General features: G+C 34.4%; 1 protein-coding gene across 5 annotated transcripts in view; it reads right to left on the bottom strand.

The window, feature by feature from the left end:
* Positions 1-19,956, bottom strand: part of CCDC18 (coiled-coil domain containing 18) — a 93,113-nt gene that overhangs the window by 25,414 nt on the left and 47,743 nt on the right. For all 5 annotated transcript variants that reach the window (XM_081145283.1, XM_081145286.1, XM_081145284.1 and 2 more), the window contains 7 exons: positions 16,512-16,675; positions 16,083-16,296; positions 11,668-11,767; positions 6,942-7,058; positions 5,789-5,932; positions 4,298-4,501; positions 1,051-1,188 (listed from right to left, as the gene is read on the bottom strand). In XM_081145283.1, coding sequence (XP_081001409.1) covers positions 1,051-1,188; positions 4,298-4,501; positions 5,789-5,932; positions 6,942-7,058; positions 11,668-11,767; positions 16,083-16,296; positions 16,512-16,675 — 1,081 coding nt within the window. The remainder of the gene's footprint in view (positions 1-1,050; positions 1,189-4,297; positions 4,502-5,788; positions 5,933-6,941; positions 7,059-11,667; positions 11,768-16,082; positions 16,297-16,511; positions 16,676-19,956) is intronic.

Raw genomic sequence — 19,956 nt, 5'->3', positions numbered from 1 at the left:
CAAAATGTTTTCAGAGATCTGAATCTAAGACATGGTGAACACAAGCCTAAACAATCTTTCGCAAAGATTTACCAAATCCCTTGAAAGGTGTTTAATATAAATGTCTTGCCATTTAGAAAAATGTTTTATTAGAACTTCCTAAGTATTTTTAGATCTTTTTAAAAAATATATATTTTTATTGATTTCAGAGAGAGGGAGGAAGAGGGAGAGATAGAAACATCAATGATGAGTCATTGATCGGCTGCCTCCTGCTGGGGATCGAGCCCAAAACCCAGGCATGTGCAAAGTGTTGTTCCTGACCAGGAATTGAACCTGGATCTCCTGGACCATAGGTCGATGCTCAACTGCTGAGCCACACCAGCCAGGCATATGTAGATCTTATACATAAAATTTAGATATCATCTTCAGATGTACTTTTTAAAAAAATAAGAAATGTTATTCTAATTGATAATACTGCCCATTTCTATAAAGGTTCAGACATATTAATAGATAAAAAGCAAAGTATCAGGTTCTGGTATTTATTGCCTTTCTATCAAACTTAATATCAGAACAAATATTGGAAATTACAAAGTGTTTTAGATTCACATCTCATGAAAGTGCTTATATTGGATTTTAAATACTCCAGTTAGTTTTGGCAAGTGCTATCTTAGAACTGATGATGATGACGATGATGATGATGGTGATGATGAACCACACTCTGGTGTAAGAACTTCAATTATATTAATTCATTTAATCCTCAACACAGCTCTATGAGATAGATACCATTTTTATATCCATTTTAGACATATATTATTTGCCCAAGGTCACATAAGTGCTAATTGATAAGCTGAGAATTGTAACCAGGCTGCCTGGCTCAAGAATTCAAGCTCTTAACCCTACAGTACATAGCTCACTGGATATGAAGTAAAAGTAATATATTTAGGCTACCAGAAATAAAAACCACAGTATGCTATTCTATTATGAACATTTAAGAGCTAGACTTATACTTCTGTCCAGATAGGTCAACCCACTTCAGCAGGGAGTAATGGTACAGATTAAAATTTTCTTTACCTCTAGATGATAAGCTTCTTTGAGAGATTCTAGTTCTACTGATAATTTCTTGATTTCTGCTTGCATTCTTGCTTCTAAATGAGCTTCACGTACTTGAGAGGCCCCCAATTCTTCAGCTAAATGGTTTCCATGGGCTTCCTTAAAAATGACATATTAAGTAAAGGCTATATAAAGTGTTTATTTGGTTACTATAGCTAAGCCAATCTAGTACATTTATGGAAGTACTTCAATCTTTTAACATTATAAACACTCATATACTAAGTTAACTTATTAAATGTTAGACTTCAAAACCTAGACATTTAAGGGACTACTAATGAGAGTACATTATTCATTATTAAAGTTCACTAATCAATGCTTTCTGTAAAACAAATTAATAACCACAGTACTCTGAACTTTGGCAGATAAGAGTCTACTCTTAGGAATGCCCATGTAATTTTGTTTACCAGGAGTGCTACTTGCTTATCAAGAGTCAGTTGTGTATTTATCCAAAGCTAGTTGTGCTTGTGATGGTAATATAATTTTATTATACATTATGAACAATGATGAAATATATCTGCAAAAGGAAAGCTTTCATATGAAAATTAAGTTATATGCTTTAAAGCACTCAGTAAAGGAATCACGAACTTTTGCTACCCATACATAAGCAGTCAATATGTAAAATATTGTGGGAAACCCCATAAAAAATATGAGATGTTATACTCTGATTGATTTTCAAATATTTTTTAATTCTTCCACTTTGGTGTGGTGTTTTTTTTTTATGCCTACTTTATTTTTTTTAATTTTTCAATTACAGTTGACATTCAATCTTATTTTACATTAGTTTCAGGTGTGCAGCACAGTGGTTAGACATTTATATAATCTATGAAGTGATCCCTCCAATAATTCCTTTTTTTAATCTTTATTGTTGAGAGTATTATAGATGTCCCCTTTTTCTCCCATTGGCCCCCCTCCACCCAGTTCCCACCTCACCCCAGGCCTTCACCACTCTATTGTTTGTGTCCACAGGCAATGCATATATGCATATAACTTTTTTGGTTAATCTCTTCCCTGGCACTATATATAATTATTACAATATTATTTACTATATTCCCTATGCTGTACTTTACATTCCTGTGACTGTTTTGTAACTATCAATTTGTACTTCTTAATCCCTTCACCTTTTTCACCCAGCCCCTCAACCTCTCTCCCATCTGGCAACTGTCAGTTTGTTCTCTGTATCTGTGAGTCTGTTTTTGTTTTGTTTGTTCATTTACTTTGTTCTTTAGATTCCACACATAAGTGAAATCATATGGTATTTGTCTCTCTCTGTCCCTTCTTCCACTTTAAAGAAACCAAAATTGGAAACTACAGATGATGGTTTATGCAAGAAAGACTAGATAGAATTATAATCAAGTAACCCTACCCATACACAAAGAACCAAGATTTGGTCCCACATTAATACATTAACATATGAATGCATATTTAGAGTTTGGGATTAAAATATAATATTTTAAATTGTCATTTTTAATAATTCCGCACATTCACTTACTCTTCTGATTGAGCTTATCAAATAAAATCAATTGTACTACACTTAGATACCATTGATAAGGGCAGAAATGAGATAAAAGTAGATAGCTTCCTTCTCCTGCAGACTCAAAAATGCCTTATTATTTTAATAAAAATTCCCTAAACATTCTTTATTTGTCTAAACATCCAGAATGTGAATTAAGAAACATCATTAGGTTAACCAAAATTAAATATAAAAATACGTTAACTTAATCCTTATACTGAATTAGTAAACGTAATAGAAAGAAAAGAAATCACAAGAACTTCTCTAGAACACCAATAAATATATTTTTCTCAAAGTCTAAGTAATTAACTAAAGTGTACCAATCTAAATATTTTTTTAAATGTTTTCATTGATATTTTTTAGAGAGAGAGAGAACATGCATGTGAGAGAGAAACATCGATCGGCTGGCTGCCACTTGCATGGCCCCTACTGGGGATCGAGCCCACAAGCTGGGCATGTGCCCTGACTGAGAATTCAACCAGCTGATCTTTTGGTGCATGGAATGACGTTCAACCAATTGATCCACATGGGCCAGGGCCCAATATAAATATTTTTAAGTCAAGTTGTTAACCTCCTACAAATATTGTGCAAATAAAATTTATATTAGTGCTCTTGTGTTTTTTTTAAAGATTTTTATTGATTTTGAGAGAGAGAGGGAAGGAGAGGGAGAGCTAGAGGAGCATCGATGTGAGAGAGAAACATCAATCAGTTGCCTCTTGCACAGCCCCTACTGGGAATCGAGCCTGCAACCTCTTGTTTTTTAAAAGCACTATACCTCCCCAAGTGTCCTGGACTGCAGGTTTCACAACAGTTATAAATTTAAGTCATCAGTTTTCACTTATAGAAGTGACTACAAATGTAAAAACTTTCACTCAAAAAAGATTAGCTTTATTTTTTCTTCAAAGTGACAGTTTAGCCCTGGCCAGTGTGGCTCAGTTGGTTGGGAGTCATTCTTTGCACTGAAAGGCTGCTGGTTTGATTCCCAGTCAGGGAACATACTTGCAAATGACGCGAGTGTACAGGAGACAGCTGACTGATGTTCTGCTCTCAGATCAATGTTTCTCTCTCCCTCTCCCTTCCTTTCTCCCTGAAAATCAATAAAAACATCTTAAAAAAAGGGAGGGGATAGCTTAAACTCACTTGAAAGTCTAAGTGCTTTATTTTTATTTTCATTTTTAAAAAATATCTTTACTGATTTCAGAGACAGAAAGGGAGAGGGAGAGAGTTGAAACATCAACCACGAGAGAGCCGTCATTGATTGGCTGCCACCTGCACGTCCCCTGCTGGGGATCAAGCCCACAACTCGGGCATGTGCCCTGACCAGGAATTGAACCGTCATCTCCGGGATCCTAGATCGATGCTCAACTGCTGAGCTACGCCTGGCCAGGCTAAAAATGCTTTATAATTGAATTTATTAAAAACTAATTAGATTGGCCAAAACTCAGTTCTGAGGAACTTCCTAGCTACATTACAAAGCTACGCTAAATGTAACACTTTTTGTCTTTTTAAATAGCATAACATAAAATTTACCACTTTAACCACTTTTAAGTATATACTTTAGTGGCATTAAATACATTTACATTATTGTGCAACACTAACTTTTTAGTTGTGCAACAACTGTATTATACAGTTCAAAGAAGTGAATGGTAAAATACTTAAGATTTTCAATAAGGTAAAACTATTTAAAATAGGGATTACCTTCTCCTTAGAGAGTTGCTTTATTTCTTCCAATTCCCTTGAGAGCCTTTCTATTTCTCTCTGTGTTTGGATTTGTTGATGACGAGCCTCTACCAATTCCGTGTGAGAGTTCTGCATCTGCTCCCGGGTTAGCCTCAATTCCTGCTCCAAATCTATGGTCTCCTTATACTGGGTTGCAATGTACTGTTCCTGCTCTTTAATAACCTGAAATACAAAAGATATTTGTAAGTTCAAAATGAAATGATATAAATAACCTATTTCTTATTTTGATTTCTCTTTTAATAAGTGACTTTACCTCTGCCAACTAAATCTCTATAAAATTTAACATACAATGAATATCATCCACTGTGAAACTGATATGCAGAAAATGTTTTTTTTTCTTTTTTAATGACAAGAAAATGACAAAAGTACTGTGGTAAATCTGGGAATCACTGGTATATTTTGCCTGACTTTAATATGCAAGCTGTATAATCCTTTATCATTATGATTATAACATGACAGAACACATAATAACATAAAGAGAAAAAGGAATTTAATATTTGATCATCCATGCCAACGATGGAGACTATATTGGTATGAATAGCCAAAACCCACCATTAATTCACACAGCTGGGCTAGGGTCATGACCTTATTCCCTGTGAAAGTAAATGTGTCACTGAGACTGCTACTCTTTCTGAAATACCTTTACATTACTCCATTAAGTCCCTAGTAAAGCTTGTTTCTTAGAGAGAGAAAAAAATCAGTGAAAAGTTAATTCTAAATTACTTTAGTTAGATGGTAGGGAATGACACTTGACCGTAGGGCTGATAAGAAGAAAAGAAACCTGTACAAATCACTAGGACCCTGATGACTGGAGCTGGGGCCCAGGGTCCAACTCTGTTGTATGTCAATATAAATCTCATGTTTTCCCCATCCTTGTTAGAAAACACAGACTGACTAGGCAAGTAATCATTTTCCCCCACTGGGGCCGAAACTTGTTCTCAGAGACCCTGCTTGATTTATGTATGTAATTCAACAAATATTTATTCATGCTTACTATGTGATATGTACTGTTCTAGGTATTGATACAAGAGTGAACAAAGGAGACAAAGTGGCCACTCTTAAGGAGTTTATATTCTACTGGAGAAGAGAGATAATCAATTAGTCAAACACAATAAAGAGCAATATATAAAGTTTTTAAAGTTGAGTACAGTATTTAAAAACAAGAGAAAGTTACACTCACATGAGCTCTTAGAAGCAATTTCAGTTTTTAGAAAGCAAGTAGGTGAAATGGGTTCACTACTCAACACACATGCAAACTGATGATATTCTGGCAACTCATCAGAATATCAGAATAAAATATTTAATAAAGAAACTAATAGGTATTGGGCCCAAATAATTAGCCTAAAATATTTATGACACAATTTCTATATACTAAAACCAGCCAGATTAAAACACATTTATATAGCTCTTCAGAAAATACGTTCCTTAGGAGGAAAACAATTTGCTTACACTTTCCATTTCTTTCATCTTTTGTTGTGTTCGTTCAGTTTCTTTTTTCAGTTGACTGATCTCCTGTTCATTTTGTAATGTTATGAATTCTTTTTCTCGAAGCTGTTCTTTGGCATTTTGCAATTTTTCATTCAAACTTTCTATCTGAATTTTGAACAGAACAATGTTAATGTAACTGAGGAAAAATATTTCTTTAATCATAACTGCAACCCAAGTAAGTCAATATATATCCAAAACAGAAAAATATAAAAATGTGTTTTTAAGACAACTGTAACTTAGACATAAACATCAGAATTCTTGTGCCTAATAAGATGCTTATATGTATACCTAATTATATGTATACCCAAAACATGTTAAAAGAGATAAAGGTCTCAATCATATTTGCATAAGAAAATTAGGGTACATTAAAACAACAAATATTACATGGCCTTATAAATAGTTTTATAAGTAATATGTGCATGAGATAAAAAATAGTTAGTGGAAAAGTCCCCTTCTCACTGTGTTCCTTCCTTTGCCACAAATCAGTTAACAAATTACTTGCAAATCCTTCCAGAGATATTTTATACATATTCAGACACGCATACATTATGATATGTGGACACAATCACCCCAAAAAATTATATTCAAAATAACATTAAGAGGATAGCCACAGTGAGGGAAAGATTGTAATGTTAGTCATAGGGTACAAAGTTTCAGTTATGTAGGATGAATAAGTTCTGGAAATCTAATGTATTAGCATTTTGACTACAGTTAGTAATATATATTGCATACTTGAAATTTGCTAAGAGAATAGATCTTAAGTGTTGTCACCAAAATAAAAAAACATGCAAACAAACAAACCTAAGTGAGGTGAGGATATGTTAATTAGCTTCATTGTGGTAATTATTTCAGAATGTATATGTATATCAAATATCACATTGTATACCCTAAATATATGCAATTCTTATTTGTCAATTATACCTCAATAAAGCTGCGGGGAAATATTAACAGAAAAAGAAATATAAAGTAGCATGTACAAGGTTAATAAAATTATATAGTATTTTTATTATATACATACATTCTGTTAAAAAGCCATGTTATATGAATAGTGGATACTTAGAGTAAAGTAGTTATTTTTAAAAACAATTTAAAATATTTAATTTTTATAATTTACCTGTTTGTTGCATTCTTTAAGTTCTAATTCTGATTTCTCAAGAGTACCTTCTAATTTAATTATTTTCTGTTCCATTTCTCCCCTGTGCTCACGAATAGTCATATCCAAATGTGTAACCTTAATAGAAAAATAACATTAAACTGTCATTCAATTTTATTCTGATGTGTGCTTGGAATATGTTTTAGAATTACTTATAGTGGGTATAACTGAAACAAACTCACCTCAAATAAATTATTAAAATTATAAAAATTGTGTGCTTGGAATATGTTTTAGAATTACTTATAGTGGGTATAACTGAAACAAACTCACCTCAAATAAATTATTAAAAAGAATAAGAAAAATACTCATTGCTTACTAATACTGGATCTTGAGCCCCATATATATTATAGAAACCTAAAGAAAAAATATTATGTTCATAAATGACAAAGTGATTCACACTTCATTTCATGCTAGACAAAAGCTGCTAATTACGTTAAAAAAATGTGAAATGCAGCAAAAGCAATGCTTGGAGGAAAATGTATAGCACTAAATGCATATATTAGAAAAGAAGAAGGATTTAAAATCAATCATCTAAACTTCCACCTTAGGAAACTAGAAAAAGAACAAATTAAATCCAAAGTAAGCAGAAGAAAAGAAATACTAATAATTAGAGCAGAAATCAATGCAATTAAAATTAGGAAATCAGTAGAGAAAAATCAACAAAACTAAAAGCTGTGTTTTTTTAAAAAAAATCAATAAAATTGATAAGTATCTAGCCAAACTAACAAAAAAGACAAAAAAGGAGGATATCAATTGCTAATATCAGAAATGAAAATGGGGGCATTATAACAAATCTCATGGACAATAAAGTAATAATAAAGGAATACTATAAACAACCCTCACCCATGAATTTAATAAAACTAGATGAAAAAGACCAATTACTTGAAAGATACAATCTGTCAAAACTCACACAAAAAGAAATAATCTACATAACTCTGTATCTATTAAAGATATTGAATCAATGATTAATAATGTTCCAAAACAAAGCACCAAGCCCAGATGGGTTCATTGGTGAAATCTATCATACATTTAAGGAAAGAATTATAATAATCCTCTACAATCTTGTTCAGAAGATAGAAGAGGAAAAACTTCCTAATTCATTCTGTGAGGCCAGCCTTACCCTAATACCAAATAAGACAAAGACATCATTAGGAAAGAAAACTATAGACAAACATCTTTCATGAACATAACTGTAAAAATTTTCAACAAAATGTTACCAAATCATACCCAATAAAGAATAAAAAAATTATATACCACAACAAGTGGGCTTTATTCTATGTATCAAAAGCTGGTTCAACATATGAAAATCAATGTAATCTATCACATCAACACCTAAGGAAGAAGTATTTGACAAAATCTAACAGCCAATCATGATAAAAATTTTCGGTAAACTAGGAAATCCTAGCTAACACAGTAAGAAAAGTAAAGGAAATAAAAGGTATACGTATTGGAAAGGAAGACATAAAATTATCTTTGTTCACAGAAAACATGATCACCTAGGTAGGAAAATCCAAAAGATTTGACAAAAATTTTCTGGAACTAATAAGCAATTATAGCAGGGGCTAGGGTACAAGGTTACTACACAAAAGCCAATTGTTGTCCTATATATCAACAATGAACAAGAGAAATTTGAAATTAAAAACACAGTATCATTTACATTAGCACCTCCACAAAATAAATACTTAGGCATAAATATAACACAATATACGTGATATATATAAGGAAAACTATAAAATTCCAATATAAGAAATCAAAGAATTAAATAAATGGAGAGAGTCATTGTTCATGGGTAGGAAGACTCAATATTGCCAAGATGTCAGTTCTTCCCAACTTGATCTATAAATTCAAGGAAATCTCAATCAAAATTCCAGCAAGTTATTTTGCAGATATCTATAAACTGATCCTAAAGTTTATATGGAGAGGCAAGAGACCAATAGCTAACACAACACTGAAAGAGAATAACAAAATTGGAGGACTGATGCCACCCAACCTCAAGACTTACTACTATAAAGCTACACTAATCAAGACAGTGTGGTACTGGTAAAAAAAATAGATGAATAGGTCAATGGAAGAGAATAGAGAGCCCAGAAACAAGCCCACATAAATATAGTCAATTGATCTTTTTTTAAATCCTCACACAAGGATATTTTTTCCATTGCTTTTTAGAGAGAGTGGAAGGGACGGAGGGAGTGAGAAAGAGAGAAACATCAATGTGAGAGAGACACATCGATTGGTTGCCTCTCACACAAGTCGAACCTGGAACCCAGGTATGTGAATCAAACCCATGGCCTTTTAGTGCAAGGCCGATGCTCTAACCCAGGAGTAGGGAACGTCAAGCCAGAGAAATCATTTGGTTTGGACCTTCCAAGGCAACCACAGGCGGGACTCAAAATTCAATAATTCTAGGAGCTTTTTTCATAGCTAATTTTTAAGTTGATAATTTTATATGGCCCGTGAATAGTGTTATAAATATCTAAATGGTCCTTAGCAGAATAAGGGTTCCCCACCCCTGGTCTAATTGCTGAATCACACTAGCCAGGGCTAGTCAATTGATCTTTAACAAAAGAGTAAAGGCAATACAGTGAAGAAAAGATAGTCTTTTCAACAAATGGTGCTGGATTAAAGAATCTAGCCTTGGTCAGGTGACTCAGTTGGATCACCAACCCGTATACACCAAAAGGTGGTCAGTTCGATTCCCAGTCAGGGCACATACCTAGGTTCTGGGTTCAATCCCCAGTCAGGGCACGTAGGGAAGGCAATCGACTGATGTTTCTCTCTCTCTCCCCCTCTAAAAATCAATTTAAAAAAAAAAGAATCTAGACACAGACATTACAGCCTTCACAAAAATTAACACAAAACGGATTACAGACCAAAATGTAAAGTGCAAAACTATAAAATTCCTAAAAGATAACATAGAAGAAAACCTAGATGACTGAGTACAGCTATAACTTTTTAGGTAAAAAACCAAAGGCACAATCCATGAAAGAAATAATTGATGAGCTAGACTTCACGAAAAACTTCTATTTTGTGAAAGTTAATGTCAAAAAAATGAGAAAGAAAGCTACACACTGAGAGAAAATATTTGCAAAAGACAAATTTGATAATGGACTGGTATCTAAGATACACAAAAAACTCTTAAAACTCAACAATAAAAAAACAAGCAACCTGCCCTGGATGGTGTGGCTCGGTTTGTTGGGTGCTGTCCAGTGCATTGAAAGGTTGCAGGTTCAATTCCCAGTCAGGGCACATGCCTGGGTTTCCAGCTCACTCCCCGGTAGGGGGCAGGCAGAAGGCTGCTGATGTATGTTTGGCTCTCACATTGATGCTTCTCTCTCTCTCCCTTCCTCTCTGTCTAAAAATCAATTAAATAATCTTTAAGAACAAATAAACCCAATTAAAAAATAAAAGATACCTTACCAAAGAAGATAAATAGGTGTCAAGTAAGCATAGGAAACAATGTTCCCTATCGGGTCATTAGAGAAATACATATTAAAACAACAAGGAGACAACACTACACACCTATTAGCATGGTCAAAGTCTGAAACACTGATAACATTGAATGCTAGCCAGCATGGAACTCACATTCATTCCAGGTTAGAATGCAAAATGGTACAGCCACTTTGGAAGGCAGTTTGGAAGTGTCTTATAAAAGTAAACATACTCGTACAATATGATCCAGCAATCATGCTCCTTGGTATTTACCCAAAGGAGTTGAAAACTTACGTCAACACAAAAAGCTACACACAAAAATTTATAGCAGCTTTATATATAATTGCCAAAACTTGGAAGCAGCCACGACGGCCTCCAAGAGGTGAGTGGATAAATAAGCTGCAGTATATCCAGGATATGGAATACTATTCAGTACTAAAATGAAAGGAACTGTCAAGGTATGAAAAGACATGGAGGAACTTTAAAAGTACATTACCCGAAGGAAACCAATCAGAAAAGACTACATACTATGATTCAAATTATGTATATGATATTCTGGAAAAGGCAAAACTATTGAGACAATAAAAAGATCAGTGTTGCCAGGGTTGGAGGAAAAGAGGGGAGGGTGAATAGGTGGGTCCCAGAGGATTTTTAGTGCAGGGAAAATACTATAATGGTGGCTACCTATCATGCATTCCTCCCAGGGAATGTCGTAGCACCAAGAGTCAATTGTAATGTAAACTCTGGACTTTGGGAGATTATGATGCATCGATGTAGGCCCATGACTGTAACAAATGTTCTACCTCTGATGGGGAATGTTGAGAATGGGGAAGGCTGTGTACATGTTGGGTATGTGGGAAATCTGTACCTTCCGCTTAATCTTGCTGTGAACCTAAAACTGCTCTAAAAAGTAAAGTCTTCAAAAAAGATGCGGATGAATAATACCTTCTGAGTATTTTTGCTCCTCCAACAAACATTAGCTGAGCAAATAACTCCTTTAATCCCATTTTTTCTGATATACACTAATATAAGAGATCAAAAGGCTCAGATACTAAGCTAACCTTCATTCTCAAAAACTCTTTTGCTGTAAAAATAGCAAGATAAAGAAAGATGATATATTTCTAATTTTTCAAAAATATTTATGTGCACAAAACCAAATGTTATAAAATGTCCATTTGTCAAAAAGTGTGACCACTGAAACACTGTGTGACTGTATTTTAACAGAAAATTTCATTAAAATATAATTAAGAAAACCAACTTGAGCTGCTCTTTGCTTTAGCTCCCAATTTCTCTCCTTAAGTGCCTGATCCATTTCAAGGAGTTCTTGCTTTTTGTCTTCATTCTCCATCTTGCATTCTCTGAAATTTACAAAGGAAAAAGATCAAAGCAAATAGTAAAAATATTATAGTTTTTAAACATCAACTGGGTTACCTTTCCTGTAGTTAAAAGTGATTGGATATATGAAATTATTTCATATTGAAAGGGCTCAAATTAAAATAATAATGTATAAGAAAAATGATTGATATTAATATAATTAGTTTAATAGAGTGTTCTAAAAGGGCAAAACTTAACTTAAACTCTACTATTGTGGATAGTTTAAGCTAAATGTTAAAGCACTCCCAGGGAATAAGACTGAATCAGTGTAAGAATTTAAAAAAATATATCCAGATTTTTTTCATCTATAGACCAAGGGAAACTTTGAATGTCTTTTCTATGTAACAGCTGTGAGTTTATTACAATTGAATGAGGTATTTATCTCATGGTTGGTATTCCTGACATCCACAGCTCAAGAGTAAATGACCATTGTGTTTCTCATGGGAATTTTACTCAAAATGATGCCTTACATATAGTGAAGTAATGAAGTCTACTATAGAAATATTTTATAAATATAAATGTATTTTATATATTTATTTTATATATGTTTTATAAATATATATACTGTAAATTCTCATCCTCCTAAAACCCTAACTTATATATAATTTTGCATTATAAAAATGCAGTACTAATACAATTTTAATACTTCTACCACTCTGAAGCCTGTGATCAGAGAATTTTAATTTGAACTCTTAAGTTCTGATATGACAAAGCCAGAAAATGTTGTGTTGATCTTGAAAATCTTCAAATGATTTTCCAGTCTTAAATATGAGACAATAGCCCGGCAGGCGTGGCTCAGCAGTTGAGCATCGACCTAGGATCCAGGCAATCGGGGTTCGATTCCTGGTCAGGGCACATGCCTGGGTTGTGGGCTGCAGCCAATCAATGACTCTCATCATTGATGCTTCCATCTCTCTCTCTCCATCTCCTTTTCTCTCTCTGAAAGCAATAAAGATATATTTTTTAAAAAAATGAGACAATATTAAATAAAGGTACTGATTTTTTAAAAGTTTCTGAACTTCTTTAATGAGCAGTTTATTATTCTCCTAAAAGTCAAAAGTTATAAAAATACAAAGCTAAACTAATATTCTAAAAGTAATATGAAATGAATTCTAAAGATAACTCTAACTGCTGTCTATGCAAATAACTGAGCTCCCAAAATTCAGCTATTAGCTAGAATTTTAGATTTCATTTTTACTTCTTTCATCCATTCACTCACTTAACCATTTAGCAAATATTTACTGGATGCTTCCTAGATTTCAGGGTTCTATGTACTGTGGACTTAATAGTTAACAAGACAGAAGTCCTTCATCACATACGTTTACATTCTAGTAGGTCCAGGAGAGAAGATGAACTATAAATAATAAACAACTGAAAAAGAAAAATATCACAATACAAAGTGCTATGTCAGAGTATTAAATAGTGATGAAATAGTGACTGGCTGGCTACTTTAGAGCAGGTGGTCAGGAAGGGCAAGAAGCTGGCCATAGAACCATTATTTCAGACCAAAGAAACAGCTATAGCAAAGTTGGAGTGGGGAAAACCATGGTAAGTTTTAAGTAAAATAAAAAGGCCAGGAACAAGAACAGTATGAAGTGAAGCCAGGGAAGTAGATCGAGCCTTGTCATGTAGGGTTTTGTATTCCAAAATAAGGAGCTTGGATTTTTAAAAAATTGTGATAAAATACATATAAGATTTACCATTTTAACCACTTTAAAGTATACAATTCAGTTACATTATGTACATTTGCAATGCTGTGTTACCATTGCCACTATTTCTAATACTTTTTCATCACTTCAAATGAAAATTTCATACCCACTTGCAGTTATTTTCTATTTGCCCTCCCCCTAGTTCCTGGCAACCACTAATCTGCGTTCTATCTCTACAGATGTTAATTCTGGATATTTCATATAAATGGAATTATGCAATATGTATCTGGTTTCTTTCATTCAGCATGATGTTTTCAAGGTTCATCATGCTCTATCATGTATCAGTACTTTCTTTTCATGGCTGAATAATCTTTGTATGGATATACCACACTGTGTTTATCCATTCAACTACTGATGGACATTTGGGTTGTTTCCACTTAGCAGCTATTGTGAAGAGCTGCTATGAACATTTGTGCACAATTTTTATTTGAACACCTGTTTTTAATTATTTTAGGTACATACCTAGGAGTGAAATTACTGAGTTATATAATAATTTTTTGTTTAACTTATTAAGGAACTGCCAAACTGTTTTGTGCAGCAGCTATACCACTTTAGTTTTCCACCACCAATGTATGAGGGTTCCAGTTTCTCCACCCACTTGTTAATACTAGTTATTTTCTGTTTTGGTTTTTGTTTGTTTGTTCATTTGTTTTTATTATGGCCATTCACACATTATGGTGTGAAGCTGTATCTCATGGTGGTTCTGATTTACACTTCCCAAGTAGCTTGGGTTTCATTCTGGATCTTTTGGGAAGCCATTAGAAGGTTTACGTAAGGGAATAATATAATCTGATTGATGTTTTAAATTAAAACTTAAATCCATTCTGTGGAGAATGGATTGTGGGAAGGGTCAAGAATTTAAACTGAGAAACCAGTTGGGAGGTCACAGCAACAGGCCAGGTGAGAGATGATGATGGTAGTGCTAAGGCGGTGATAAAAAAGAGGCCAATAAATTAATAGATTTCAGAATATATTTTGGAAATTAAGAGTTGACATGACTGGCTAACAGATTAAATGAAAAGAGGGAGAGCCCTGACCCGTGTTGCTCAGTGGTTAGACCATTGGCCCTTGGACTGAAGGGTCAATGGTTCGATTCCCAGTCAAGGGCACGTACCTGGGTTGCAGGTTTGCTCCCCAACTCTGGTGCGGGTGCATGCGAGAGGCAACTGACTGATGTGTCTCTCTCACATCGATGTTTCTCTCTCTTTCTCTCTCTCCATCTCCCTCCCTCCCTTCCACTCTCTCTGAAAATCAATGGAAAAATAGCCTCGGGTGAGAATTAAAAAAATATATATCTAAGTGGAGGTAAGTAATTCATTATATATTTGAGTCTGGAGTTTGAGGAATAGGCAATTACTAGAGATAGGGGTTTGAAAGTCTGACACTATTTAAAGCTACATGAAATTTACTAAAAATGAGTCTGTGTTAGAAAAGAGAAAGAAACCCTACAATAAATGAGATACATCTAAGTTTCAGGGTCATCCTGCTGTTCTCTCTCTACCCTGTTCTTTCATTCTACATTTCACATCCTGGGTTGTGATTCTGTTTTCACTTTCAGAATCTATTTCCCACACTTTGGCTCTGGTCTGGCTCTCCAACCACACCCACCATAGATGTGGTGAATTTAGCTGCTAATCTAAGAACCTAGATTTTAGTGTTGGACAGGCTTGTGCTTAATTCTCTTCTCTGAACCCTCTATGTCTTTCTGACTTTGGACATTTTACTTAATTTTCCCAAGCCTCAGTTTTCTCAAGTGTAAAAAGGTGATATATGAAATAAGTCAGGCAGAGAAAGACAAATATCACATGATCTCACTTATATGTGGAATCTAAAGAACACAATAAACTGATAAAATAGATTCAGTGACACAGAAGCATGGAACAGGCTGACGAATCTCAGAGGGAAGGCGGGGGTGGGTGGGGAGAGATTAATTGAAGAATTTATATGCATATATGCATAGCCGGTGGACAGACAATAGTGTGGTGAAGGCGTAGGGCAGGGAGTGGGTGCGGGATGGAAGGAGTCAAGGGGAGAGAAAAGGGACATCTGTAATATTTTCAACAATAATGATAAGTTTTACTAAACCAAAAAACTAAAAGCCAAAGGAGAGAAAAAAAATGGTGGTATATGTACCTAATAGGTTTGTTGTAAAGAAAGGAGTAAGATCATATATAAAGTCCCTGGCATAGTACTGGCACAAAATAAGGGCTTAATACAAAGAACAATATTGTTATTATTAATATTATTTTGCTATTAACCACTGCTGTATGCTGGTTCAATCATTTTTTACCACTATGGAATATAGGAGTGGGCCAGTGTAAAATGGTCCAAAGATCAATAATAAAATATCAGCCAAGAGCAACTGTTGAATTTATTAGATGGAGCATGGGAGAGGCTGACCTGGAAGAGCCACAGTGAACCAGTTGACATGTTTAGACACCTAGAATTCAACATCAAATTTTACTGTATGACCCAAGGATTCAGAATAATAAAGTGATTATTGTGATATCATTTCTTAGTACTTATGATACTAAATTTTGATATCATCTCTTATTGTAACTGTGATATCATTTCTTAATATTTAACTCACCTAAGTTCAGCTGTGAGATCCTTTATAGTGGTGTATTTTTCCTCTAATGATAATTGAGCCTTCTGCAGCACATCTCTCAATTCCTGGAGTTGTCTTAAAGTACTTTTTAATTCTCCATGAGCATTTTGTAGTTCAGTCTCTACTACTTCCCTTTTCTGCAAGGCTTCTGTTAGTTCAGTTTCAGTGTGGTGCTGTAACTTTTCCAGCTCCTTAACTGTTAAGAAAGAGAATAATTTTAGAACTACAAATAAACTATTATTAAGAACTTTGTAAATAATTATAATTAAGAATATTTAATTTTATTCATCTACCACAGGCAACATGACTACTCATTGTTCCTTTCAACCCCATCATCCCAAATTCTTACTTTAGTCTACTTCCTCAGGTGTAAATATGCAGGCAGCTAAGCTCAGGTAACCTGTTGCTTACCAGTATTTGTTTTCTTATCTAGTTCTGTCCTTGTTTGTTCTAAGATCATGTCTAACTGAGAGAGATGCATTGCTTTATTTTCTCCATCTCGTTTTAGGTGCATTATTTCTTTTTCCATTGAAGACAGCTCTTCTTTGTACTGATCCATCTCAAGTTTTACTTGCCTAATTAAAAACAAAAAATAAAACCAATGATAATTTGGAAACTTAAAAACCAACTGACTTGTCTCTGACTAAACAAAAACTTCAAGTTATACAGGGACAAATATCAGCAAAATGTCTAGTCAGAATCTTATATCACCTATGATATTGTTAAAAATGCTCCAGCTAAAAGACTGTAATTCTATACCAATTTCATACCACTAAATACAACTGTGCTACCTAGAAATATTTAGCAAGACTAGCATTCTTTTCAATCTAACTATAGTTAATTTTAATAAAGCTTTATATGGATTGAGAACATCCACAGAGAGATGCCTCATTCATCTGTAATTTCTATTATCTGCAACACAGAAAATAAGCCAACCATCAAAATATTCACCATAAAGACCAAACTACTCATAGGACAGCCAAGTCAGTCATTTTTACTCAGACACTTCTTAATAATGTTATTTTTTTAACTTTAAAAGGTACTAGTAGTTCTTAGGCTAGTGCAACTTCCTTGCTTTACAGATAATGAAACTGGAAGATTAAGTGAACTGTCAGTGATTTTCAACCTTTTTTTAATCTTATGACACACATAAACTAATTACTAAAGTTCTATGGCACACCAAAAAATATATTTTTTGCCAATTTGGCAGGGGAAAAAAGGTATAATTTTGATTCACTCACATTGGGTGGCTATTGTTGTGTTGGCTATCTGACAATTCTAAGGGAAAAGAAGTCAGTGCCCTTGACTGAATAGTCAGGTACTGCATGTTTTAAAAATTATTGCAGGTTGAAAGTCACTGGTCTAGGATAATACAAATACTTATTAACAGTGAAAGTTTACTAACTTTCAGGAAGTCCTGGGCTTATTCCACTATGAAAGTTCGGTTACCTATTGGATAATAAACACGATGGAGGAAGTTTTAAGACAATTTGCTGGTGATTCCAAAGTGATATTCATTAATTAAACAATTGTTAATGTCATCCCTGCCAGATGACACTCTAACCACTGAACCACACCAGCCAGGGCTTAGAAGATTTTTTACTTATTTTTTAGAGAAGGAGGAAGGGAGAGGGAGAGAGAGAGAAACATTGATGTGTGAGAAGAAAACATTGATGGGCTGCCTCCTACATGTTCCCCCACTGGGGATCTAGCCTGCAACCCAGGTATGTATCCTGACCAGGGATCGAACAGTCAACTCTTTGGTGCATGGGACGATGCCCAACCAACTGAGCCCACTGGCCAGGGTGGGGGAAAATTATTTTTAATAAATACAAGAACTCAAAAAGCACAGCTGTCTACAGATATTTAGTAAAAAATTAACAGAGCTCTATACTCCTCAAGGTTTCATCAGGTTACTATATTATAATAACTGATATATGTAATGATAACCCCAAGACACCTAGAGAAGGTAAAAGTGACAATAAAATATACATTTTGGAAAACTATCAAAAAATTTTTTTGTTCTGTTTAAAAGTTTCAGTACTTGATAAATTCCACTCTTATTTATTTATGAGCAACTATGCATTATTTCCTGATGCTATGTAAACAGGGAAATACTATAACAAATATTTAAGGGTTTAAGATTTGTAACTACTATATAAATAATCCAATACTAAAAATTTCCCAGTAACTTCCAAATTTTACAACAGGCTTTAAACCTATCAGGTTTTCCAGAAATACTTCACCTTAGAGTCACAGATTTATTATGGACAATCAAGTCATACTGGAAACAGAGCCTAAGGAAGGATTATGCAAAAATAATACTAAACTTTTAGCAGCTGAGAATCTCTGGCTTCTTCAAATGCAAAAAATTTTTTAAATAGCTATAGAAGTAGCCTGAGAAATCTAAGAAGGGCTACGTGAGCCTCAGCACTAAGAGAACAGGGTTAGGCCCAGCCAGTGTGGCTCAGGAGATTGAGCATCTTCCCATGCAGGAAGTCGCTGGTTCGATTCCCAGTCAGTGCACATGCCTGGGTTGTGGGCTTTATCCCCAGTAGGGGCCATGCAGGAAGCAGCCAATTGATGTTTCTATCTCTCTCTCCATCTCCCTTTCTCTCTCTCTAAAATCAATAAAAAAATTTAAAAAAGAGAGAGAACAGGGTTAGGAACATTCATATGCAGTGACATTTACATATAATACCAGAAGAAGCTTTCAGTTGTGTTGTAACAGAAAAAACTTGGTTTTAGAGCACATCTAAATTAAGCATCTCATACCCTAACTTCTTTGAGTTTCAGTTATTTTTTTTAAACACTTAGCTTCATAATTTCCAAAAGTTACCTAGAAATGTATCTTTTTTTTTTTTTAAATATATCTTTATTGATTTCAGAGAGAGGAAAGGAGAGGGAGAGAGATAGAAACATCAATGATGAGAAAGTCATTGATCGGCTGCCTCCTGCACGCCCCTGACTGGGGATCGAGCCCACAACCCAGGCATGTGCCCTGACTGGGAATTGAACCCCGATAGCCTGGATCCTAGGTTGACACTCAACCGCTGAGCCACGCCCAGCTGGGCAAGAAATGAATCTTTTTAAAAAAATTTATCTTTATTGTTGAAAGTATTACAGATGTCCCCTTTTTCTCTCCTGAGTTTCAGTTTCTTTATTCTAAAAACTGGGATAGCCCTGGCAGGTGTGGCTCAATTGGCTAGGTGTCATCCTGTATACTGAGAGGTTGCTGGTTTGATTCCTGGTCAGGGCAATGCCCAGGCTGTGGGCTCCATCCCCGGTAAGGGGTGTGCAAGAGGCAGCTGATCGATGTTTCACTCTCACATCAATGTTTCTTTCTCTCTCTTTCTTCCCCTCCCTTCCTCTCTAAAAATCAATTAAAAATCTAAATAAATAAATAAATAAATAAATAAAAAGTGGGATAATAAAACCTGATAGGGCAGTTTTGAAGACTGAGTTAATGTGTTTACCTAGCACACTGCCTGGCACACAGAAAGTGTTCAATAAATCAATTTCCTTTCTTTTTATCTGAAAAGAAAGGATCTGTTATTGCTAAAACAGATCCAAGGCGATATATAAGAGATATATTTTAACTCTAATACCTTTTCGGAGAGAAAAAGTGTTTTATAAGTTGTAGTTCCAGAAGTGAAAGAAGTGATAATGAGAACAGAGAAGAAGAAAATCCTGCTTCATGAAGAGACTTCTTGGAACTAGGGTGCATCTTTCTTATGAAGTTTAATTATCTAGTTTATAGCTTCCTGTTAGTATTCAGGACTTACTTTTCCTATTAAATGTGCCTACAGCTATAATCATAAAAAGGTTTTGTCTAGAACTCAAATTGTAGGGGTGA

This window comes from Miniopterus schreibersii (assembly GCF_964146895.1).
Source record: "Miniopterus schreibersii genome assembly, chromosome: 8".
In the NCBI taxonomy this organism is placed as follows: domain Eukaryota; kingdom Metazoa; phylum Chordata; class Mammalia; order Chiroptera; family Miniopteridae; genus Miniopterus; species Miniopterus schreibersii.
The sequence above is the reverse complement of the archived record's forward strand: the minus strand, read 5'-3'. Positions and strand labels throughout refer to the sequence as shown.